Consider the following 26,265-nt stretch of genomic DNA (forward strand, 5'->3'; position numbering starts at 1 on the left):
TAAAAGGGTTTCCATGGCGACAGGACTTTGAGAAACGAAGTGCAAACCTGCGGGCGTTACGCTTGCAAGCAATTATGAACGTGATTGCTTAGCAAATAGATCTCTAAATTGCTCCATCAGTTCTTTCGTTCGTCTCAAAGAACCGTCGGCTACAGGCTTTTTACGATACTTTTTGCTTTTTTAAACATGGCCGTATATCTTTGAAGATTATGCGTTTAAGCAAATTGTTTTCGAGTTTTTGCCTGTTTTGATTAAACTAACAGTTTTATCTTCAATTTATACAAGTTAGTATTTTTTAATAGAGATTTCATTATTGCTTATTACTTTTTATATGTGAAGATATGGAGCACACCTTGTATTGTTTGTAAAGCAATGCTAAATATTTTCAAATGTATTAAAATTAATACATATAATTTAGTTTGCTCGCAAAGAAAAAAAAACGCCAAAAGTGCGCCTCGAGGATGGTAATCGCTCGTTATAAACTGCATTTTAATGTTGACGCCGAATAAACTTAGCGTTAGAGTTAAAAGTTTATATTTTCAAGGAAATATTTTGATATTCAATCTATACAGCTATACAAATAAATAAAATTGAAGTGTCTATTTGTAATATTAAAATAACCGCTTTTTACTAAATGCATATAGATACACGGTACATATACCAAAATAACATTTTTTATAATTTTTGTCTGTCTATCTGTTTATTCCGGCTAATTTCTGAAACAGCTGGACCGATTTTGGGTGGAGTTTCACCGACAGATAGCTGATGTAATAAGGAGTTACTTGGGCTACTCTTATTTTAGTTTTTTTTTATAACTGTGAACTGAACAATAATTATTTTATTACATTCCACGCCGACGAAGTCGTGGACACAGGTAGTATATAATAAAAGTCATCTTGAAAGGTATGATAGGGTGACATAAGCATTTACTATGACTGGTGGTCCAGTGGTCGAAATTCAACCATAATTTAAGCACAGACTAACAATAAACAAAAGAGTAAATATGCGTGTGGGTGTCAAAAACATAGTAGTGTGTGTAATGTTTTTTAGTGATTTAATACACTTTTATGCAAAATTTAAAAAAAAATTAGCATCCTGCACTCCTTCTCTATATAAACTATAAATGTGCAATATTTCACACTCCTCCATCCGTGCAATTTTCGCGAAAAGCGGTACAAAGTTTTGCTTCACGTTTTAATATATAAATTCCATTACTTTCAAAATTACATTTGAATATATACACTGACTGTGCTTAATAATAATTATTTCACCACACCATATTCATACCAAAATAATAAGTATAGAAATTTTCGCTATCGCTCGGCTATTGTACGTACGTAATAAGAGCACGAAATCTATATGTAATTTATCATACATATATAAAACAAATATTTGCTTGCAAATATAAAAAAACGACTTCAAATACATCGACAAGTATTACAACATAGGTACTGGAAAAAATATCCAACAAAATAAAAAGTTTTAGGGATAACTAAAAAGGATTTATTCATTTATTTATCCTTGTTGTACAAGAAAACAAGAGAAAGGCGATCTTATTGCCAAAGAGCTTTTTCTTTCAAATAGCCTTTAGGCATAGGACACGATACAGTAGCAGCGATAAGAAGAGTGCAAATATTAAAATACTTGTCAGATTTCAGTCACATGTAAATGAAAACACACGATAAATGCCAGCGTTCGATTAAAAAAAAAAAAGAAAAAAAAGATCACCAAAACCGGTAAATATAATACGGTAAATAGTTGTAAGGTTCCCCCTTTTTGGAAGTCCGTTATAAACGTATAACAATTAAAACTATTCCCACAATAGTTTTTCCTTTATTTGTTACATTTCGTGCGGAACACGTAACAATTTATTTCACGGCAGTTAAGAACGCTTAAAGCACGCAAACGAGGGTAAAATAAAAGACGTTAATGCACAACGGAACTACGGCATGAAATGTATGTGAGAATAATATTTCTATCCACACCTGCTTATTTCGTGTCGTTCTTTTTCTACGTATTGTCGCTTGAGTTTCGTCTGATATTTTAATATTTTACGACGAAAAAAGTTTCTTTAGATCGTAATAAAAGATTGTAGATATCTCGAATTACCTATCGGCCGTTTTCAAATATCTATTTATCTCTGATTTTGCCTACTTGCTATAGCTTTTTGATACAATTTGTATGAAGCTTACATCAAAATTCTATCTCTAGTAAGCAAATTCAGAGATAGATAAAAAAATGAAACTGGCCATAATATGTGTCTTACAATTCTTTGCTATTACTTAAAATAAGTAGAAATAGCTCAGTAGATGAAACACATAGATATTGTTTGTATTTGGTTTAAGTATTCGTGTTGCAATCAACGCTTTTACTTATATTTGACTTACCGTGATCGTCATTTTGGAACTCAATATTTCGGTGACATTCCAGCGGTCAAGGTCATGGACAATTTTCAGATGATCAAATCAAATGTACGGCTCACCTAATGGAAATATTTATGGAATCTTTTTCTAATAATGTTACACATACTCCTGCAATATCAATGAAGTACCAGTATACTTAATTTTGAATCAGTCATACCAACTCATTTAACTGAGGTAGGGCACAGTGAGAAATATCCTGCTCGAAATCTGGAGCAGCTGACTGGGAAAGTATCTCCACCTTACAGAAGATCACATGTTGTGTTCCTGTGTTGAGTAAGATGAGCTAAGCTCCTGGGGAGCAGTCAGCAGTAGGGTCGGTAACGCGCTTGCACTGGTTCTGGTCTTGCAAGCGTGTGTAAGTTACGGCAACGTACACTTATTTGCCCACCTAGTTATATATGTAGAAATACCAATGAATTTTGCCTACACCCTTTTGTCAACTTAAAATCTAATGATCGTTAAGCTAAAAAAAATAAATCTTAAACCATATCTCGTGTATATATATAATTATACATATTTCAAACATGAAAATTATTAAATCGAAATTATTTTTTGTGATTAGGACCTAACACGAAGGTCACAGTTGATTTATAAATAATAAAAAATATACAGACATGTAAATACAGAGATAAGCAAAATAGCACATTAAGCTTTTGATCCAATTTATTTAAAGAGGGGGACTAAAAACATTTAAATAAAATTCAGTAAATTTTAGAATCATCAACAATCCACATTCTTCCATTTATCACAAATTCCCAGCAAACTTAGTTTACAATAAAACGGAATATTTAAAATCTGTATATATTAAAAGATTCAGAATAATTTGGAACTTTGGACTAAGCCAGATAAAATAAACGCTAAAACAAATTGTACAAGAACAACCTCGGGTAATAAGCCTGTGATAATAAATACAAGTGCACCCTCAACACTTAACTCCTTTTAAACCTCTCATAAATCAAGTAAAAGCCTTACTCATTAGGGATCGTCTTGGGAAAATCGTCCTTAATTACTTGATGAGGAAACTATCCAGGGATATTTTTCCCTAGCAATAAAATGGTCTTAGGATTATTTATACTAATACTGTTATTCTTGTTTGTTTGCTTATAAACAAAAATTTGGCGCCTGTGCTTTTATTATAGCTATTTATATCTTCACTTCATCTAATAACTATTTTGATTATAGTATTTTATTTTGTCTAGAAATAACAAAATTTTAGATGTTATCTATCAATCTATCAATTTAATTGTTAAAATTTTTGTCATTGCTTCCCATAGCTTTCTTACGAGACGGTTTTAAAAAGAGTGATATCCGTTGTAGTTTTTTTAGTACAGAAATTTTGGAAAATAACTAACAAGAGATATTATTGTTAAGTATCTTATTAAATATAGGTCTTGAGAAAAATATACAATTCCAAATCGAAATACTCTCACAACTGATAACAGATTGAAATTATCGAAAAATGTCACCGACAAACGAAATACAAAACTTGTGAAATAAAACGGAAAAGTCCCCTGTGACGAGCGCTGAGTGCAGCTAGCGTGATCGGAATGCGAGATAAATTCCAGCTCGCATCAAATCTCTGCTGTTTGGAACTAACACTAAAATTTGTTACGACATTTCCGAATGACAAATATGGTCAAGGATACGAACGTTGTATCGAAATTTCAGAGTACGGTTCCGAGTTTTATTAAATTAATGGTAAAGGAATTTTTAGATTTTAGTAAAAACTCTGTCCCACAGAATAAAATAAAATAAACCTATTATATACAATAGCATATACAACGTATCTGAGAGATATAAATGCAATAGCAAATCAAACACTCTGTTACACTTACATTTTTTTATGTCACTAGGTCAGCAAACAAGCGTACGGCTCACCTGATGGTAAGCGATTACCGTAGCTTATAGACACCTGCAACACCAGAAGCATTGCAAGCGCGTTGCCGACCCAATCCCCAATCCCTCCAGGAGCTCTGGTCACCTTACTCACCAACAGGAACACAATACTGCTTGAAAACAGTATTATTTAGTTGTGATCTTCTGTAAGGTCGAGGTACTATCCCAGTCGGGCTGCTCCATATTTTGAGCAGGAAATTCCTGCTGTGCCCTACCTCAGTTAAACCAAACATAGCCAAACATTTGCTGTAAATAAAACTAATGGCGAATAAAAATAAGTGTAGATGTCTAATAGGATACGAAAATAATAATAATTTTACTTTGATTCTTTTTAAGCAAAGATAGCTGTAAAGTGCTCATAAATCAATACGTGTAATTTTCAGCAACTGGATCGGAGTGCTATTTCTACTGAGACAATCAAGAAAAAAACTAATCGCTAATATCCCTATTATATTACGAAAACTACTTAACCGATTAACACGAAACTTTGTAAATTCTTGGATGTATTAGTAGTAACAAGGGATAGTTTTATTTAAAACATAAAATTCTGAAATCAATTTAGTATTACATTTACACTTTAAATTTTTCGAAATAGTATTTAAAAAGGGCATACCACTAAATGCCGGTTGTCATCCTGATTGTCCTGTACTCTTGCACTATACTCTCTGCACTGTTTATCTTCTACTGTGTTCTCTCAAACCATGCATTTAAATAAAGATTGAATACAAACTTAAAAGAAACTGTCAAATTAAAGAGAATTTACAATAAATTTACGTTGTAACGTGCCTCGGAGAGCACGTTTAGCCGTCGGTCCCGGTTGTTGGCATGTACACCTGATAGCGATCGTTACTCATAGTAGGGAATATATCCGCCAACCCGCATTGGAGCAGCGTGGTGGAATAAGCTTTGGTCCTTCTCCTACATGGGGAAAGAAGCTTATGCTCAGTAGTGGGATATTACAGGTTGAAGCGTTACGTTGTAAATTCATATATCGATAAAAATTATAACAAAGCAAACTATACGTCATAAACTTAAATTAAAAAAATGCTCGTGACAGATCAGTCAGTAAAATTTTTAAACGAAACTACGGCTCGCATAAAATCCTTACAATTTAAAGCGAACTCTAAAACTCAACTAAAACTGGTCCCTCGTGCATTCTGAATCGTACAGCAAACACGTATGGCACGCCAGATGCCGAGGAGTGTGACACGAAATGGGAAGTTTAGTTAGAGTTAGTTAGAGTAGAAATCGGAAGGAAGAAAGATTCTTTAAAACTGGTCTGAGATAGTTATTTCCTGTTCTTCTCTATTAGGGGTTCTTCTGTATTAAGTCAATGAAAATGTTTACTTTGTGTGAAGTGTTAAAGTTTGTTATTATATAATCCTAGAACATATTGTTGACATTTTAGTATATTATATTTCAAACAACTATTGAGGTTTTTCGATTGGACTTATATGTGGATGACTTACCAGATATCATCATTATCATTATCATCATTATCATCATTTCAGCCTATCGCAGTCCACTGCTGGACATAGGCCTCCACAGGTTAGCGCCAAAAATGGCATGAACTCATGTGGGTTGCCCATAGTCACCACACTAGGCAGGCGGTTTGGTGACTGCAGGGCTGGCTTTGTCGCACCGAAGACGCTGTTGCCCGTCTTCGGCCTGTGTATTTCAAAGCCGGTTGGATGGTTAACCCGCCATCGGTTGACTTTATAAGTTATAAAGTGGTAGTGGAACTGTATTATCCCTTAGTCGCCTCTTACGACACCCACGGAAAGAGAGGGGGTGGCTATATTCTTTTAATGCCATAGCCACACAGCTACCAAGACCACACAGTTACCGGATAACCAAGGAAAAAATTACATGGATGTAATTTTAGTTAGCTTTATTTTAAATTGCTGTTTATGTCCAAATGACGTAGTCCTTGGTTACTTACCAAAAGATAAAATATTATGTTTTATAAACCTAATGTTTATTGAGTATATGTTTTATGATTTATAATATCTGGTTTTAATTCAAATTAAATGGTTTTTCTGATCAAGTAAATGACCTGGAATAGTCTGAAAATATTACAACGTTATAGAATTTTTTCCTATGCGGGAAAAGTGTTACTTGATCTAGCGAGTATGTCGAACTGTGTATCAATATGTCACGGTGTGTTGTTATGTGGTCACCCTCGTCGCATTCCCGAGTTCTGATGAATAATATAACAAATGTTCGCTTCCCACCGTCGCTGCGTGCTATAAACTATATAAAACTCCGAAGTTGATACTTTGACTGTTACACGACGCTATAAATTGTAAAGCTATAAAGTTTTACTGGTGCCAAGACCCAGCGGCGTGATACACTGAGCCGATAAAGGTATCATAACGATGTAGCTACCGTGCAACTTATTGATATGTTCGTTTTGATGTATATTTTCTATAATAAAGAACTTAAAGTAATTTAACATGTAGTTCGATACTGACAAAATACACTGAGCGGTTTGTTTGCTTTAAAACGCCGATGTCATGAATAAATGAAAGAAAAACTTTCATCTATTGGACAATACATTTTGAAAGTGTGAAATTAAACATGAAGTGAAAATATTTATTTCTATATACGATAATTCTAATCTTCAATTCGTATATTCTTTGGAAGAAGAGATCTTTCCAGAGATAAGATACCACACAGTGTGATCAATACTCATCATCATCATCATCACTTCAGCCTATGCCAGTCCACTGCTGGACATAGGCCTCCCAGAGTTCGCGCCGGACATCCCGGTTTTCCGCAATCCTCATCCAGCCTACACCGGCACTCTTACGTAGATCGTTGGTCCAACGGACCGGAGGACGTCCCACACTGCGTTTGTCAAGACTCGGTCTCCACTCCAGGACCCATCTACCCCAACGGCCATTGATCCTATTTAGCCTACTGCCACTTCAACTTGCTAATTCTGTGGGCTATGGCGGTTACTTACGTTCTCTCGCGGACATTCTCATTTCTAATTCTATCTTTGAGAGAAATCCCAAGCAAAGCCGTGATCAATACAGACAGATAGAATAGTATACCATATTGTTATACATATACTGTTATCTAATCTTAAGAACTTCTGCTTCGAATTGCATTTTTTAAGATGTAAGAACCCCGGCTCACAGCTAGACTATTATAAACTGACCATATGAGTTTATAAAATACACTATAAATATTTTAAAAGATATTTTTATTGTTATTTTACGTATCACAAAAATTTTAAACGCGCTCTCAAGATTTTTATATCATTCAAAATATCATGAACATTTCGCACTGATTTCTTCAGATATTTATTTCAATTCCTTCACATTCGGAGCACGTGAGTTGTAGTCGTTTCGTGATACGGAAAGTCTTGCTTCGTGTTGTTACTGAGTTAGTAGTTTAAGTCGAAGAAGTATAGCAGGTTTTTAGACAAAAGATTTTACCTTGAATTTGATATATTTTGAGTTAAAAATTGTCATTCGGAAAAACTACAAACATGTTTTGTCGATTATTGCGGTGGAGATAAACTGACAAAAATTTAAAATTGTCACGTGGACCATTTTATTTGTTAAATGTATTATTAGACTAGCTGCGAGGACAGACTTCGTTCTGTCAAAAGTTAATAGTAAAAATTAAATAAATGTAATGTTTTCCGAGTGATCAATTTATTTATATCTCAATTTTTCTTGTTTTAGTATGAAAACCTTCCTTAAGGAAACATTCATTTTTATTTATATAGTTGGCCTGCGTGACGTTATTGTCGAAATAGTTATCTTTTGTCAGATATTGCTCATATAGATGTTTGTCGTGGTCTGGACGTTTGGACTTGTGTATTATGTGTGTTTTCTGACCATCGACATAGTAAGAAAATTCTACCACCGTCCGTTTAGTATGAAGCGTTTCTTGGGTGGTTTGTTACTGGGTGTGCTTTTGGACCCTTAATCCCTTGACACAGGATGGTTATCCCAGTCATCAGTTTTTGTGGAGAATAAGGCGTTTTGTTATCTCAACCATGAAACGACGGGCTTATTTTTACAACCATTTAAAACTCTAAGCACTACATTTTTAAGATCCATTCGTTGTTTCTTAAATAAAAGAGTTCTGAATGCCATATATTTAAATCTTAAGAAAGACCCATTAAAAATAAATGTTAATTTAACGTTGAAGTGAACGTATTTGATAGAATAAAATAATTTTATTTCTCTAAACCAGGACTAAAAATAAACAAAAGAAAGCTATACAGGATTCGTATTAACTGATTCACAAATCATCTTAAAATCGTTTGTTTCCAAACATTATTACGACAAAGGTGATTCCGGTGAGAAAATTGGATCAACGCGTCACGAATGCGTGCGTTTTACATAATGTTATTTGACTGAGCGTCAGCGCGTGGATGTATTTGTTTAGACAGGGGCACGAAGCATATACAAATGTAACTATTTAGTTAGTGACATTTTACTTTCCTGTCTTGAGTAATCTGTTTTCATATCTGGAGCAGCCCGACTGGGGGTTAGTACCTCAACCTTAGAGACGACCATAGCCAAATAAAGCTTTCAAGTCCTGTTCAAGTGATCCTACGGTACGTAAGCAGAGCAGTCAGAGCTCCCGAGTCTGGCATAGCTTTATGTGATTGACCCGAATTTGGAATTATCCACGATAATCCATCCATATGGTAACCGCTATGACCATAATAAACAATCGTAATCGCTTAGTCTCTGTATTTGACGGATTACTTATTAATTACAGAATAGATTGTTTGGTCAAATTTTTGATCAACTGTCTGAAGTATAGGTATATATTTGACGTGTTGGTTGAAAGATTCGGACGACGAAATGTTGGACAACAGATTTAAAGATGCAAAGCAATGTTTGTCAAAATCTTCAGTTTGAAGACTTGTTGGCGCAATAGTTACAGCAACTGTCTTTTAAGTTATTCGCGTTGGTTGCGAGCTCGACCCCCACTCTTTACAAATATTTAGTACAGGGTGTACAAACGTATTCGCCAATCCGCAGTGGAGCAGCGTAGTGGACAAAGTTCTTCTACAAGGAAAAAAGGGCCTATGTCCAGCAGTGGGATATTACACGCTGAATCGTGATGCAGATATTGGTCATATGATAGTTTGTGTACGCATTTTATCTATCTTTCGAACGCCTAACATAGGGTTTTCTTTTTAAAGCCATTGAGACTTTTTTGAAAAATTGTTTGTCAAATTTAATGATATATTGTGTATTTTTCACGACTAAAATTCCCAAAAAGTATTCCATAAAAAATTAATTGGTTCCATAGTGGTTCCATAAATAGTTATCACAAAAATATATACAACAGCAGAATCTGATGCTACAAAAGATCAAAATACGAGATTCATAAAATTTATTCCATAATCTCAACTAAAACGCAACACACAAGATAACGTTCAGTGAACAAAGTTATCAATGGTAGCACAAACTCCGAGTTTAAAACAACTAACCGAAGGAATTTTTAACTTCAGTTCACTGCGAGCTTGTAAGAAAAAGTTCGAAACGAAACTTGGTCAGACCGGTAAGACTTCGTCGACCTAATTTTATCTTGTGTATATTAATTTTATTTTTTTATTTTTTTGGTTGTTAGATGATAGACATCCTATACATATTCATATTTCATCTATGTATGGATAAGAACGCTGATCCTCAACTATACAGCATATATTTAATGTGACTATAAATATCTTATAACATACACACGGTCGTCTGTTCCTACGGTAAGCTGCTTATTGCTGTTATAGGTAGCAGACGACTGTTAGGTATAGTAAATAATATTACTAAAAATATTACTTTAGAGTTATGAAGCTTATTCTTTTGCATTGATTGGTCGCTCCTACACTGTTTGTTGTTGGATAGTTTCCGTAACACGAGTACAAATCTTTATAAGGTATTTATGATAATAGACGGATTGATGGATAAACTCAATTATTCTTTTCTTTGTCCACCTTATTAGAGTCGAACTTTCGCTGTTAATAGATTTAATTATCACGGTGCCAGCGTTAGCGTCGACAAACGTACACATTTTTTCAAATATAATCAAGTCCACTTTTCTTGTTTCATAATTTTGTTATTTAACTACTTCTTGTGAGATGCTGTAACATTAAATGTACACTCCTTCTTTAATCTCAAAAACACAATGTACAACCTGAGCTTTGAAAGCTCGCCTTTAACGAAAATCCTCTTTGTTTCAACTTATTTAGCCATTTATAATATAAAGCTGCTACTGAAAGGCTGTTTCTCGCAACTTCGCTGACGTAGAATTAAATATTTCTTCCTTGATATTAAGAGAAAAGGGGATTTGCTACGCGCTAAGTAAAAACATACATACAGATGATAAATTACAATTAGTGAATAATGTCTCATAATTTCTTGAGAAATATGAAGGTTTTTTTACGACTATTTCTTTCATCAGCTAGCATGAGTTGAGGTAATAAATATTTTTTAGTAAATAAAAAAAAGTTACAACAATCCCCATTGAATTTCTTTAGACGGACTGCAAAAGCACCTTCGAATCGCCATCTTACAAATATAAACTTTAATTATCCTTAAATGTTAAGCTATTACCAATTCGGAATGTAAATTCTGCGGAGAAGAATCAGGAAGAAACCCTGCAGTTACTATTTAAAAAAAATTAAACTGTATTCTAATGCAATCATGTCAATCGTCAAAAGAAATTGCTTTAAAAAATTATATTATAAAGATTCAAAATGTCGGATTTTAAGAAATATTTCGGTATATAAAAGACGAGGATATTCAACAATCATATTTTACAAAACTAGTTTCATACCTAAGTGCAAATTATTCTTTAATCTCATGCTTCGTACCTTGGTATTAATTCTGCGATACGTGCACATGAAAAACCGCTATAGCCTTGAAGAGTATGGCCGATTAAAGTGAAAAGCTTTTTCTTAATAGCAGAAAAGGTCTTTTCACAGTAGGCTTTTCTTATTTATAGCCTTTTACTACTCTACTTACTGTATAGTACTTTACTAAACAAGGAAATACGGAATTAAAGTAGTTCCCAAAGAATGAATACAAGTAAATACTATTTCAGAAAATGAAATATAAAAATTTCGCCATACAAACTAGCAATATAGGAGGATTACTTTAGTTTTTGAGCTTCGACAATAGATGGCGCTTTGCTCCAGTCAAACCAGGATGATGTAATTGTGTTTGCTCGTAAACTAAAAAAAAACCGAATTCAATTACATCGAATTACAAGTAACACAACGTAGGTAGACGAAAAATTAGTAAATAATATCGTTATTAAAGATTGTAAATACTTGTTATCAAAGATTATTCAAAAAGTAGTCATCGTATCTCGATCAAATTCAAATCGGTGATATCAGTGTGTGATCAAAATGAAATCGGCCCACGCAGTCAAAAGTCAGTAATATAAATAAAAAACGTGTGTGCTTTAGACCACACGACTGAAGTCAAAATTACGAAACATTACTCTCTCTCTCTTACTACCTATCTTTACCAATTTACAAGTTGAGATCTCAACTTCCGTTCGTCTCGCCCAACTTCAAAAATATTTTAGTAAGTTTTTTCTCCAATAAAGCGGATAAAGCACGCGTAAAAAAGTTTTACTACAAAAAATACAGTCGAATTGAGATCCCAAAGTTGGTTAAAAATAGTACACTTGTCAAAGTCTTGTCTTCAAAGGTTGTCTTGCGTGGTTTAGTATTTACTACCGATTAAAAAACCTACGTGTATAGTTGTCAACGACAAAAACTATGCCAAACACCATTGCAGGTAGGAATAGATTTTGTTTCACGTGTTACAAATAATATATTAAAAATTGGAATTAGTTGTTGGATTTAATACTCATTAATATAAACGTGTAACAGCTAAACGACTGCTGAAACAATAAAATTGGCAACCCTGTCCTCAATAATAAAGTTTTTATAAATAAAATTATTCGAATCAATACAAAAAAGTGATTTCACGTCCATAAACCTTATTAAAAGTTTCAACCCTTGTTTACAATTGACCTACAAACGGAAAATCTTACATTGTATTCTGTTTCTTTCTGTCATACCGTATTTTATATATCTATCTCTATCGCTCGTAGAGGGAACTTGTCTATTCAAGTTTTAATTACCATTGGTAGGCCCTGAGGCGATGTGAATCATGGATGGATTGAACGGTTCGGAATATGTTTGTTGTATTTGATTCTGATTGGAAAATTTTATAAAAGCTACGATTAATATGTTTAGGGCTCTCTGAGTTTCTATCCACCCATTTGAAGTGATGTTGGCCTATATAAATAATGTGGGCATCATTGTATGAGTGAAAACAGTGATTTGAATAACTTAAAATTATTTTTTTTGTTAGCCAGATTACTGAAGAAATTATATACTAAAAATCAAAATCAGAAGCTCAAGAAGCGCAAAAGCCAATCACAGAAGTGTGTAGAAATATCATTGCAGAACTTACCTTATAACACTTATATTGTCACTTTTGATTTGACCTCTTCTGCTTACATACATATTCAAAAATAATATTTTTTACCGCGTGACCATACCAATTTATCTATTTCTCCCTTAATTTTTTTTCGGGTAATAAATTATTTAAAAAAAGGAAACAACAAATATGTCTAACAATATAACCGATTTGCAAATCAATAAAAGAATATCATACTAAACAAATAAGAAGGGGCAAAGTTTCTTTTTTTTATAAAATGATAGAATCTTGTGTTGGTATCCAAAAATAAAGATGTATATAGAAAAACACGACGACAAAGGTACATCTGGGGATCAAATCGGCGACCACTAGAGCATTAGCCGATTACCGTGACCCGAACGTCCGAGAGCCGGAATATCAAAATTCAAAAGCAACAGAATCAGACCTCGTTCGTAAACAAGATCATTAATCAACGAATCTCTCGTAAAAAAGCTCGTCACAGCAACGACAAAACGAAAGTTCGCGTAACAGATAAAATACTAAACAATTAAAACCGCGAAAAATGACAAAGGGGTCGTACTAGCGGCAATTATGCAAATATTCGACGATAAAAAGGTGGCATCGCGTGTTGCGATCAAAACGTCCGATTTTATCGCGAAAGTGGAAAATTAAATTAATGGCAGCATTAACATTTAAACGGTTGTTAGTGGTTTAATGTCGTAAAGTTCATTTTATTCAATCGTGCGTCGTTTAAACATGGTATGGCGTTCGTTCTTAATTGCTGTTGTTTCGCTAATTTGCTTGGTTATGGCGAAAACTGGGATATTGTTTTTTTTTTTGTTTTGTTTGCATTGTTTCATATTGATATCAAATTTGTTTTTATCAATTATACCGAGCGGTGAAGTGAATAATTGCCAACGTTCTCTCGATGTTTGTGCTACTTGGGGCTGATATAGCTTTAAAGTTGTTTATTAACCTACTTCAAAAAAAGGAGGAGGTTCTCAATTCGACTGTATTTTTTTAAATGTATGTTACATGAGAACTTTTTTATTGGGTAGACCGATTTCGATAATTCTTTTTTTAATCGAAAGATGGTGCTTGTCATGTGGTCCCATTTAAATTTAATCGAGATCTTTCGATAGAGAAATTTAATCGCTTGTTTGTAACGGTACTTGTATAAAGAAAGAGCTAATCAAACACTTCAAGGTGGGCAAAATCACGCCATCTTGTATTACTCATGATGTTAGTAACATCTCTTTGTACATTGAATTAAATAATCATTTGTATCAATTAATTCGAATTTATTTCAGCATTACGAGTTTGATTTGGATTGTAACAATTTAAATTATAATTATTTCACGTAATGGAATGGATATAACTTTATATTGCTGGATTTGCATGCACTGACATACAGTTACTATCGCATTCATTATTTTAATTCCATATGTAAATGTATTAAGTTTTTGCAATGTGTTTTATATTTATAGGATTATGTTTTTTGTTGGGAGATACAAAATTTCTCTTTTCAATTAATTTTCAATGGCTTTTGCTTGAAAAAGAGTTATTCTGACTTTTATTAAAATGTATATTAAAATGGCTTTAGTAAATAGATGAATAACATTATTACATTACAAGCTTTGATTACACGATTTCGGCTATTTTGTTATCTACCATTCATATGCTAGCTGACCCCGCAAACGTTGTTTTACTATAAATGTTATAGCCTCCTTTATTTCTCCCCCCCCCCTCCTTATAACTTAGGGGTATGAAAAATAGATGTTGGACCATTCTCAGACCTATCCGATATGCAAAGAAAAAATCATAAAAATCTGTCCACCCGTTTCGGAGGAGTATTTTAACTAACATTGTGATACGAGAATTTTATATATAAGATATACAAATTAATGGTATGTCACTCAGCCATGTCACTCAGTGATAACGAAGCATTCCATTGAAAAAAAAATTACTCTGTAGTTTTTGAGTTTACTCGTTAGAAAAAAAAAATCAAATCTGTTATTTTTATAATAATAGTACAGATTATTATTTTTATGATCTCGTTGTGTCTTGGAAAGCATGTTAAGCTGTCATTAGTGCTTGGCATAAAAGTAGATGTTCTCAGCGGTTTCATTCGCCGTAATTTTAGGAAAAAACGTACTAAGATATTATCGTTCCTCGGTAAAATGTCTATGTAGCATTAAAATAATAATTTAAGTAAACAAAGAAACTTTTCAGCATTATGATACTAGTATAGGTTGTTACTCTTGGTTGGAAAGTTATCTGCCAAACCACAATGGAGCTGCGTGATAAAAATGTTTTTATTCTATTTTTTTTTGCGAAAAATTATTATATATTAGCTGTTTGGAAAGATTTTGTTCTGTCAAAAGTAAATAGTAAAAAAATATATTTTATTTTAGTACCTTCCGTGGACATTAAGGAACATACAAAAAAAAAAATAGCCAAATTAGCGCGCTATTCTCGAGTTATGCGCTTGGCAACATTCATTTTTATTTAATTAGATAAGGTATAGCGTAAACAGTGATCGTAAATGGGTAAAGTCAGCTTAAAATAAAATGACTATTATATATAGTTATATAATTATAATAATTCAGCCTGTAACATTCCAGTGCTTGGCAAAGGCCTCTTTCTCCATAACAACCGGGACCGATGGCTTAACTTGCTTTTAGAAACACGGTGTGGAGAGCCAAAAGAACTAGACATTCAAACTATGATCCCAACCGGAATCGAACCCGCAAACATTAGGTTTTTTTTTGTAGGTGACTACACGCAGCACTACATCAGAGCAGTATAGTATAGCATAATTCTGGTACCTTGGAGTGTGACCTGGTTATCTGTACCTCTCTTCCCGTGGGTATCGTAAGAGATGATAACACAGTTCCACTACCACTTTGGAACTTAAAAGGCGATGGTGGGATAACCATCCAACTGCTGGCTTTGAAACACACAGGCCGAAGACGGGCAGCAGCGTTTTCGGTGCGACAAAACCAGCCCTGCGGTCACCAACCCGCCTGCCCAGCGTGGTGACCATGGGCAACGCATATGAGTTCAGGCCATTTTTGGTGTGAACTTTTGAAAGCCTATGTCCAGCAGTGGACTGCGGTAGGCTGAAGTGATGATGATGATGAATTTTTTCAATAATTCTACACCTTTGTTAGATTAGAGCCATCTGGAACTTCGCATAAAAAATATAAAGAAACTGAAAAATGCAACAAATTCAGAAAGATACGAAACCTTTGTGTTATTAAGTTTAATATTAACATCGTTTTGTAAAACATTCCAAAAGTACTCCTTCAATTTATAATTAAAATGACTGATGACAATACGTGATACCATTATTTTCATCCGCTCATACCACACTTCACATCTTTCGACAATTAATCATTTATTTCAATAAATGCAATCAAAAACGCATTACTCAATGATTGAAGGTAAAATAACAAAGGATCGCTTTATACGTTTTTTTTAACCAAGTTCCAAAGAGGGAGGTTTCCAATTCGATTGTATTTTTTTTAATGTGTAACATCAGGACTTTGGACTGGGTGGACCGATTGTGATGATTTTTTTATTGAAAGGTAGCGTAGATCAAGTGGTCCCATTTAAATTTAATTTTGATCTAACAAGTACTTTTCGAGTTATATCGGATAATGCGTATTTACTTGACTATTTTTTTTTGTCGACCTACGTTGTTATTATGCGGCCTAACTTTCACTGGGTTTATTTTGATGCTTTTTATTTCAATCAAAAGCTGATATTTTGTTGTGACATTTAAATTTGATAGAGATCTGATGACTACTCTTGGAGTAATCTTTGATAACGCATTCACTTGACAATATTATCGTCTACTTACATTGTATGTGTCTACTTCATCATTACAGCCTATACAGTCCACTGCTGGACATAGGCCTCCACAAGTCCACGCCAAAAACAACGTGAACTCATGTGTTTTGCCCATAGTCACCACGCTGGGCAGGCGGGTTGGTGACCGTGTCTACTTACATGTATTTATATGTTTTTTTTTTTTAATAATTATCTAAGTCTATCATATCGTAGTTTTTATCTATTTATTATTGATTTTTCTTCCTTAATTTGAGCACACTTCTAACCGCTGCTACTGTACTGTGTCCAGTACCCAAAAGTTGGTTCTTTTTTCGTTTGCGAGCAAACACAATCATTTATATCGTAAAAGTGGCAAAAAAGCGTATCCTGTCCAGTCCCAGTGTCCAGTGCTTGCTGTTAACACACTGCATCTACAGAAGCTCTGGCTATCTCACTCACCATAGAAACACAAATTTGCTTGAGACCAAAAGCATTTGACGGTGATCTTTTGTATGATGTATTCCCGCAATAAATTTTGCACCAGATTTTTAACAAGATATTTCCTACTGTGCTTTGCCATAAATGTGCTTCACCAACCATACTAATTGTTCTAACAAGTTGAGAAAACCATCACAGCCAACTTAATTAGTTTTACAGCTATTTCGAGTGATATTATGGCTTTAGCCTTCTCTCATGCGTAACCGTAATTAGTTGATGAGTTCAATTCCCTTGTGAGATTTTTAATCTGTACGTTTGAAGAGACGGTTTTGACCGAATTCGTTATTTCCTAAAACGACAAGTGTTTCTTAGGACTAGACTTAAACAAATAGAAAATCTTGAATAGTAAATAAAAAAATACAAAGTAAAAGTAGATATTTCTGTACTTGAAGAAGAATTATGTATGATATATTATATATATGACGTTTATTTCTTTTTTATATATAACTAGGTCGGCAAACAAGCATACGGCTCACCTGATGGTAAGCGATTACCGTAGCTTATAGACACCTGCAACACCAGAAGCATCCCCAATCCCCCCAGGAGCTCTGATCACCTTACTGACCAACAGGAACACAATACTGCTTGAAAACAGTATTATTGTGGTCTTCTGTAAGGTCGAGGTACTACCCCAGTTGAGCTGTTCCATATTTTGAGCAGAAAATTCCTGCTGTGCCCTATTTCAGTTAGTGAATATTATTTTCTTAAATAATATAAATAATGAATGCTCTTGTTCTGTTGATCTCTGAAAATTATGAACTACTAATTCTTAATCTAGCTTCAAGTGAAATTACAAGAAACAACTAGCAATCCAAGAAATTACCTAAATTTCGTCAGTATGAAATAAATATAAGGTTAAACAAATACCCTTTTGTTTAATTAAATAATATTTTCGACATTAAATCAATTCGTTTCCAGACCGTAATGAAAGACAACGTATTATTATGTTTTCGTCTTACGATTCTCTTTGGTTCTATTAAATTAGATTACAAAAATAACATTTCATTTCGACGCCTTCATTTAAATTCTATTTAACGTGTATAATAGAATCATTGAATGGCTCATTTCTGTCGTTTCCCTCTCGACAGAATTTACCGTCTTTTATAATTAACAGTGGCTACATTATCTCGAAAACTTCAATCAGAATCGCTAAATCGGAAATTTTGGATGAAACTAAATCAAAAATTTCCTCCATCAGGTAAGCTTCAAAAGCACTTTTGAAACCTCATTTCACAAAGTATATAATATTATTCAATAAATTAATTAAAGGTAAAATTTAAAGTAGTAAAGTAAAACGTAAAGCTATTTCTGATTGGGAAAGTCTACACTTTGCTGAGTTGAGCTCTTTTGAAAACCGTCAATAATTACCAGTTCAGTCATATGTCTTGTATGAAATTAAGCGCTAACTGAGACAGCACACAGCAGCAAAAATCCTGCTCAAAATCTGGAGCAGCCCGACTGGGAAAATAACTCGACCTTACAGAAGATCACAGCTTAATCATAGTGCTTTAAAACAGTATTGTGTTCTTGTGGTGAGTAATGTGACCAGAGCTCCTGTTTGGGCTCGGGGTCGGGGGTTTGGGTCAGGGTGTATTCGCTTATTGCCGACCTCGTTGTATAAATAAAAGCGCCACTATAGCCACACCTTCTTGTTATAAATATAATAACACACAACAAGCTCGTAAGTACTTTTTAATATAAAATTTAAAACTAATTTTAAATTTATTATTGTACTGTAAAGGTTTGGTCATTAAAGACTTTTTGATATGAAATTTCAATTTATTCACTGAAATTATCCGAGACTGTTGCGGGATTTTGTTATATACACTAAGAGCCTGATTTACCGGTTGTTAATTCTTATGCTGCACATAAGTTTCGAATCGACATATGGCCCTGTTTAGCCTTGATTCTGCTTTAGCCTGTATTATCCTACTACTGGGCATAGGCCTCTTTCCCCATGTAGGAGAAGGATCAGAGCTTAATCAACCACGCTGCTCCAATGCGGGTTGGCGGATATATTCCCTACTATTAGTAACGACCAGACCACGGCAAACACCTGTATGGCCAATACAAATGTTTGTCATGTGCGGGGATCGAACCCGCAACCGCCAGCGCAACAGATACAAACCACGGCTGTGACTGTTGCGCCACCGCGGCGTCTTAGCCTTGATTAAGAAGCCACTACATTTAGTTTCATATTTGCGTGTTGTGAAAAAAAAAAACAATATACATTAAACTGTATTCCTTGTAGTTATCTGTTAAATAGCGTTAACGGCCAACGAGAACGATGAGACAGGCCCTAAGGCAGGTTCAAATCACTAAGTCATAAAATTTCACAACTATTTATTATTTTCTAGAGTCTTATAAAGGGCGAGTGTTACTAGGTCGTGATATGACGTATTACGGGGGAAATTTTACAGGGAAGATAGTAAATAAGCCGAAATTGCCGCCCGAGGGAAAACATGAGTTAGGCGATATCCGGGGTGACATTTTTAAGCCTCTCCTGCAGGTCACAATCGGATAGGGGCGGTTAAATTTTGGTAATGATACCGGCGTTCGTTCATAAATTTATTTACGAAACGATGAACGACTTTTGGTTGAATTTATGACGTCAAAAAATTACGAGCTTAACCTGTTTATTTTTAAACAGACGGAAAATCTGAAATGAGATTTTTATTTATGAAGACCACCAGTAAGAACACTGAGTTTATGTAATACTAGCTGTAACCGCGACTTCGTTCGTGTTGAATTTAACAAAAAAGTTATTTTTCAGCTCGAAAAGTTACAAAATAAATAAATTTCTAAAATAAAAGCAACCTAAGCCTACTATTATGAAATCAGCTATCTGCCGGCGTAAGTCTCGTAAAAATTGGTCCAGCCGTTTCAGAGACTAGCCGGAAAAAACAGACAGATAGAAAGACAAAAATTTAAAAAAATGTTATTTTTGTATATGTACCATGTATCCATCCATATGCGTTTAGTATAATGTTTTATTATTACAAACAGACACTCCAATTTTATTTATTTGTATATAGATGTAGAGTAACGGCGCACAGCTTTTTAAGGTAGCCACATAAATTATTATGATTTATATTTATTAGCTTAGGAAAAACAAAAATATGACAAAAATATACACCAACAACGACCGTTCTGGTATAGTGGTGCGTGTGCCATGTCGCCGCCTACATACCAACGGCTAGTGGGTTCGATTCCCGCTCGGGATGGATATTTGTATTTATAATTTCTATTTATTATAAGATACTTATTATATTTATTATTTTCATTTTTGATTTGTTTAATTGAAACTTAACTGAAAATGAAAGCTATCAAAATGAGATCTGTAATTTATGTTTAAACATTTGTTTAATTACTACGTTTATGTGTTAGGTTCTCGACATAGGAGGTTATGATAAATACTTATAATACAAATATTCAATTATGCTTAATACACACATACAGTCATCTGTTGCTAAGGTAGTCAATGTTCGTGCTATATTGAAAAAGTCAACTGAAATAATAAATCACTTCATAGTATAAGACAAAGTTGCTTCCCGCTGTCTTTATGCTTAGATCTTTAAAACTACGCAACGGATTTTGATGTGGTTTTCTTTAGTAAATAGAGTGATTCCAGAGGAAGGTTTATATGTATAATAGGTAGAGAAACACTGATAGTTTTAAAGGTTTCTAATGTGATGTCGTAAATAAACACTTTTTTTTGCGCTTACATTGATGATCATATTTTATGTTTCATATTTAGTATCAGCATAGCATCCGTGTGAAGCCGGGCAGGTCACTAGTGCTGTATATATAAATAATTCCTGTGGGGTCTAGGATCTTACAATTCTGGAGCGGAACGGAGTGTCAGTTGCAACTGAGCTGAACTGACAGGCAAGTCAACCATATTACATCTTGAGTTGGGTAATGCTTTTAAAATGCTAAATACGCAGTTTGGTATTGTAGATCTAGAGACATATGAATAAATTTAGATTCCTTTATTGTATTGGAAATGTTTATTTCTTAAAGGAGGTAGGATTTTGATTCGACAGTATTTTATTGTGTTATCTCATAACTTTTTACTGTACTTTATTGATTTGATTGTTTTTTTTTTCGTCGAAAGTTGTTCCATTTGTGTGATTGCATTTAAATTTGAACAAAATTTGAAGAGTAGTTTGTAGATGTTTTTAATAATGTGTATTTGATTGACTGTTGACTTTCCCATTGGCGCAATTTGTAGTTGTCCTGCTTTCTATTCCGCGGGTTGCGCGCTCGATTTCCGCCTGAGTCTGGGCTTAGTATTTGTATTTATATATGTATATATATTATTTCTATGTATATTTATCAAAAAAAAAATATTAATCTATAACACAGTCGGCTATTACCCAAGTTGCTTACCTTAGGAACAGACGTTATGCTAAAAGTTATTTATTTATATATTATTAAGTACCTACTTTGACGATGTTGTTTTTTTACTTGTCAATATAAATTTAAGTTGATTTTTTGTTTGATAACGAGCACAATTATTATCCATTTGATTTCAAAAGATGAAATAATTTTAAAACGTAAATTCTATTTAAAACAACATATTTTAAACAAAACAAATTCTACGAAATTAACATCTACGTCTCAAGTTTCAAAAGCCCTCTGAAATAATTTCAAGAGAAAATTGTTAAATAATACATCTCAGAAACTATTCACTCACATTACAAAGGAAGGCTCTCAAAACGGGATTACGTTCAGACTTATTGGAGCTACATACTTCAAAATTAATTCATCATTGTAACGGAGACGTACTCTGTGATTTACCAATTGTAAACCTTTGTTAACGAACGTCTTAATGTTCGATGCATGTTACATTGTGTAAGCGATGTTTGAAGATAGATATATACATAAAGTTTAATTTATATGTAACAAGCGATCTGCCCCGGCTTCGCACGGTTGTAAATCTATCAATGTTCCTTTACTATATTATGCATGTCTTATATAAACTTTCCCTTGGAATCACTCTATTTAAACATTTTTTAATATCATATCAAAAGTCGACCGTTCCAGCGGGGATCGAACCCGCATCTCCGACTACCGTGTCGGTGCTCTAGGCAATTAAGCTATAGAACGATGTATCCGCTAGATTGAAATTTTTGATATGATGATTTTATATTCGGTCTAAGCGACCGTGGTGCCATCCATAGTGAGTTCTTTAGAGAAACCCGTAACTATTCAAAGTTTCATATTACAACGAAAATCTTTGACAGGAGACGATACCATGCTATTTTTAATTTGTACGATTTTATTTGTGTGTTACCCACACATTAGGAAATTCTAAACATTTTTTAATATCATATCAAAAATCGACCGTTCCAGCGGGGATCGAACCCGCATCTCCGACTGACCGTGTCGGTGACATAAAGAAATAAACATAAGAAATAACATTTTTTTACAGTTTTTGTCTGTCTGTCTGTCTGTCTGTTTGTTCCGGCTAATCTCTGAAACAGTTTCACCGATTTTGACGAGACTTTCACTGGCAGATAGCTGATGTAATAAGGAGTAACTTAAGCTACTTTTATTTTTAAAATTTATTTATTTTATAAGTCTGCAAACTGAACAATAACATTTTTGTTACATTCCACGCGGGCGTAGCTAGTTCAAAATAAAATTAAATGAAATAACAATAATTTTTTTCTTTATTAAAGAGCTTTGCCGCTACTGCGACTATGTCGCTCTGTTATTATACATTTATATTAATACAATTACATGATAACACCTTAAGACACTATTGATTGAACTTCATCGACCAATTTATACAGTTTCTTTGCCGAAATAGATTCTAGTTTTGTCAAAATACTATTACATTCTCAAACATTCGTTAAACAGTTTATTAGGAAAAAATTGGCGTCTTCTGGTTTCGTTCTGAGCACATTCCATTAATATATGATAGGCATCCTCTACTACTCCACAAACTGAACAATTAGGGTGTAGAGTTAAAGTAACAATATTATAACTTACAAAAGTGGAAAGGAATTTTTTTTTCAAGTGATATACATCCACGGGCTTATGAACCCATGTTCTTTTTTATTCTAAAAACATGCAATTTTTATTTTTATTTTTTTCTATTTCAAGGTAGGCGTTACTGTGGAAAGGAATTAGCGTACCTACTTCGATAAGTGGATATTCAAAACAAATATGTTATCATTTTTTTCCTCTAATTAAAGTTGTAAAGCCGCGGGGCACAGCTAGTCAAATTATAAAATATCAAAACTTTTAAAAACTAAAGAAACTCATCTAATATATAAAATTCTCGTGTCACGGTGTTTGTAGTTAAACGCCTCCGAAACGGCTTGACCGATTCTCATGAAATTTTGTGTGTATATTGGGTAGGTCTGAGAATCGAACAACATTTATTTTTCATCCCCCTAAATGTTAAGGGTAGTCCACCTCTAAATTTTTTTTTAATTTTTAGATAAATTATTTATTTTTTATTTTATTATGATTTAGCATCAAAAAATACATACAACCTTTTTTCATAACATATATATATGGCAAAACAACGTTTGTTGGGTCATCTAGTTAAAATATATTTATATAAACCTCGTCAGTGGCATTAAACAATTTGTATGAGAGACCACACCTTGACCAGCGATTCCGGAACCCTCGTGACAACTTCATTAAGGAGAACGTAAAAACAAACGCGACGGGCCAGGCGGTAAACACGCTGGTCCTCTTTGTTCGCCAATCAAACTCAGAACTGTAAAAACTAAATTTTTGTTTACTACGCTGCGGTTGCTTTTTAGGGTTCGGTAGTGAAATGGTGCTAACAGAACACGATCACTACTACTTTTTTATATACACAACCAAGTCGAAAAAAAGCGAATGGTTCACCTGATAGTAAGCAATTACCGTAGTTTATAGACTGCCTCACCAGAAGCATCGCAAGTGCGTTGCTGACCCTACCCTCAGTCCCCGAGGAGCTATGGTCACATTACTCACCACAAGAACACAACACTGCTTGAGAGAAATTTTATATAGCTGTGTAAGATCGAGGTATTTCCCCAGTTCGGCTGCTCCAGATTTTGAGCAGGATGTTTCCTGCTGGTCCCTAACTCAGTGACGTCCGTGAACACTTTTCCTATGAGAAGAGATCTTTGAACAGCATTGGGCTGCTTGTGAATGTTACAATCATTATTTTGTTTAGTTCAGACAAACGCCATACAGTTTCTAGTGACTCCTAACCAAAAAAACAAATTTAAAATTTTACGTAGCACAGTGTACCAGAAACGCGATTTTGGTCGACTTCAAAAAGTATACACATTTTCGAACATTCTACTGGTCACTTCTTTTGTGTGTCCAACTCACAATTGACCGGTGTTTTCAGTTTCCTTTTATGTAGTGTGTAAATTTACTTTTTGTCATATTCTTTGTGCTGCGTTTGAACACAGCAAAGCTGGTAGCGTAGTAAATTCGTTTTACATTTCGATGACAGAGCGGATATGGTGTTTGTGCTGTTGCAGTTTGCCCTTGTTTATTTAGTGCATTTTGAAAGGAAGAAAGTAGCTAGGCTTGTTTTCAGCTATACTAACGTTATTTCGCCTATAATTTGTTTCCAAAATGTTTGGAATAACACTTAATATGCAGTTAATTATAACATATTATTTGAATAAATTAAATACATATTTATTATACAAACGAAGAGGGATATATACGTGAAATAATAATATTTGTTAGTGTATATAATTATGTAACTTTTTAAATTTAAATTGTAATTCACAGTGAAAATTAAACTATTGTGGCTTCAAAAAACCTTACTTAAGATTTATTGCAAAAAATCCTGATTATAACAGGTGGCGTCTCTAGGACAAAAACACTTGTATAAAACGAGAGAAAAAAGAAAGATAAGAAGAAAGAAGTAACAAGTTATAAACAGGAAAAAAAATATAAGCAGTTTTTCCGTTTTTTTATCAATTTGTCCAACTATTTAACATTGATACCGATATCGTATTTCTTAAGATAACAAACAATTCAATGAAAGTTACAAAACAAAATTCTTTTCAGAACACTATAAATGAAACATAATTTAATTCCGAAGTTATCGAAATAAAAAGGGATAGTGATATGAAAACGTCTGAGTATGAAAGGGACGTATGAAACTTGCAAATTTACTCGGAAAACGGTGCTGGAATCATTTGTTTGGATTTGTTTCATTTTTATGATAAGCCGTTGGAACGCGTGCGTCTCCGCGCTAAGTGCTGCCTTTATATTTATGATTTATTATATATTTTTTTGGCAACGATCAAGAGATTCGAAAATTTATGGTGTCAAACATTTGGCAATCAATCTATCAACTTATATGTTCCTCACTTCCTTCCTTCCATTCTTTTTAATTATATATCAATGAACCGTTGATTTTAATTACATTAAACGATACTTCAACAATCTCCATTTCTTGAAAATTTTAAAGAATTAAAGTCAACATAAATTTGTTTAAATAGGCTTCAAAAATACCTTCAAATCATCATTTTATAAATTAAATTTTTCAAAACTAAAGCTGGTACCGATTCGGAATGTATATTATGTAAAGAAGAAACGGCAACAAACTCCGCAGTTACTATTCAAAAATATGTTTGAAAATATGTTTTCTTACAAAATTGGTAGTATCTTGCTTGAGATATAGCGTCACTAAATCCACGCATCTTTATCATCTATTTAATCTTGCACGGAATAATAATCTTTAGCTATTAATTTTTTTTTAAATGCAATATATCGTTATTGAATATTGTTGTTGATCGATATTAGTTCATTTTTATCATCCCTTTTCTTCATTTTAAGGTTTTATTTATTTAGCCAGTCAATACTGTCAAATTATAAGACAGACATTTGCAATTCAGAATCATTACAGACTCTCCTTGTCTTGTTAATGTTAGTTTACTCAACTTTCTCTTACTAAAGTTTTATTATGATTCTGATATCATCAAACAACCAAATTCTGATTTCATGTTCAGATGTTATTATGTTTACTTAATGAAAATATTATTTGCTATTGTATCTCTTATTTTGAAAGTAATATGTTACAGTACTTACGTATTTAGTTCGAGGTCAAGACGAAACTTATGATTGAAGGCTTTGATGAGAAGTGATGTACGATGAAAGTGCTTGCCCGTCTGGAACAAATAACATCGTATTAACGTTTCTGA

General features: G+C 33.6%; 1 protein-coding gene across 1 annotated transcript in view; it reads right to left on the reverse strand.

The window, feature by feature from the left end:
- LOC123653898 (disintegrin and metalloproteinase domain-containing protein 11) overlaps window positions 1-26,265 on the reverse strand; it is a 272,141-nt gene that overhangs the window by 159,016 nt on the left and 86,860 nt on the right. The window contains exon 6 of the mRNA XM_045589876.1: window positions 26,153-26,232. Within this exon, the coding sequence (XP_045445832.1) occupies window positions 26,153-26,232 (80 nt within the window). The remainder of the gene's footprint in view (window positions 1-26,152; window positions 26,233-26,265) is intronic.

The sequence above is a fragment of the Melitaea cinxia genome, chromosome 5 (genome assembly GCF_905220565.1).
Source record: "Melitaea cinxia chromosome 5, ilMelCinx1.1, whole genome shotgun sequence".
Lineage (NCBI taxonomy): Eukaryota > Metazoa > Arthropoda > Insecta > Lepidoptera > Nymphalidae > Melitaea > Melitaea cinxia.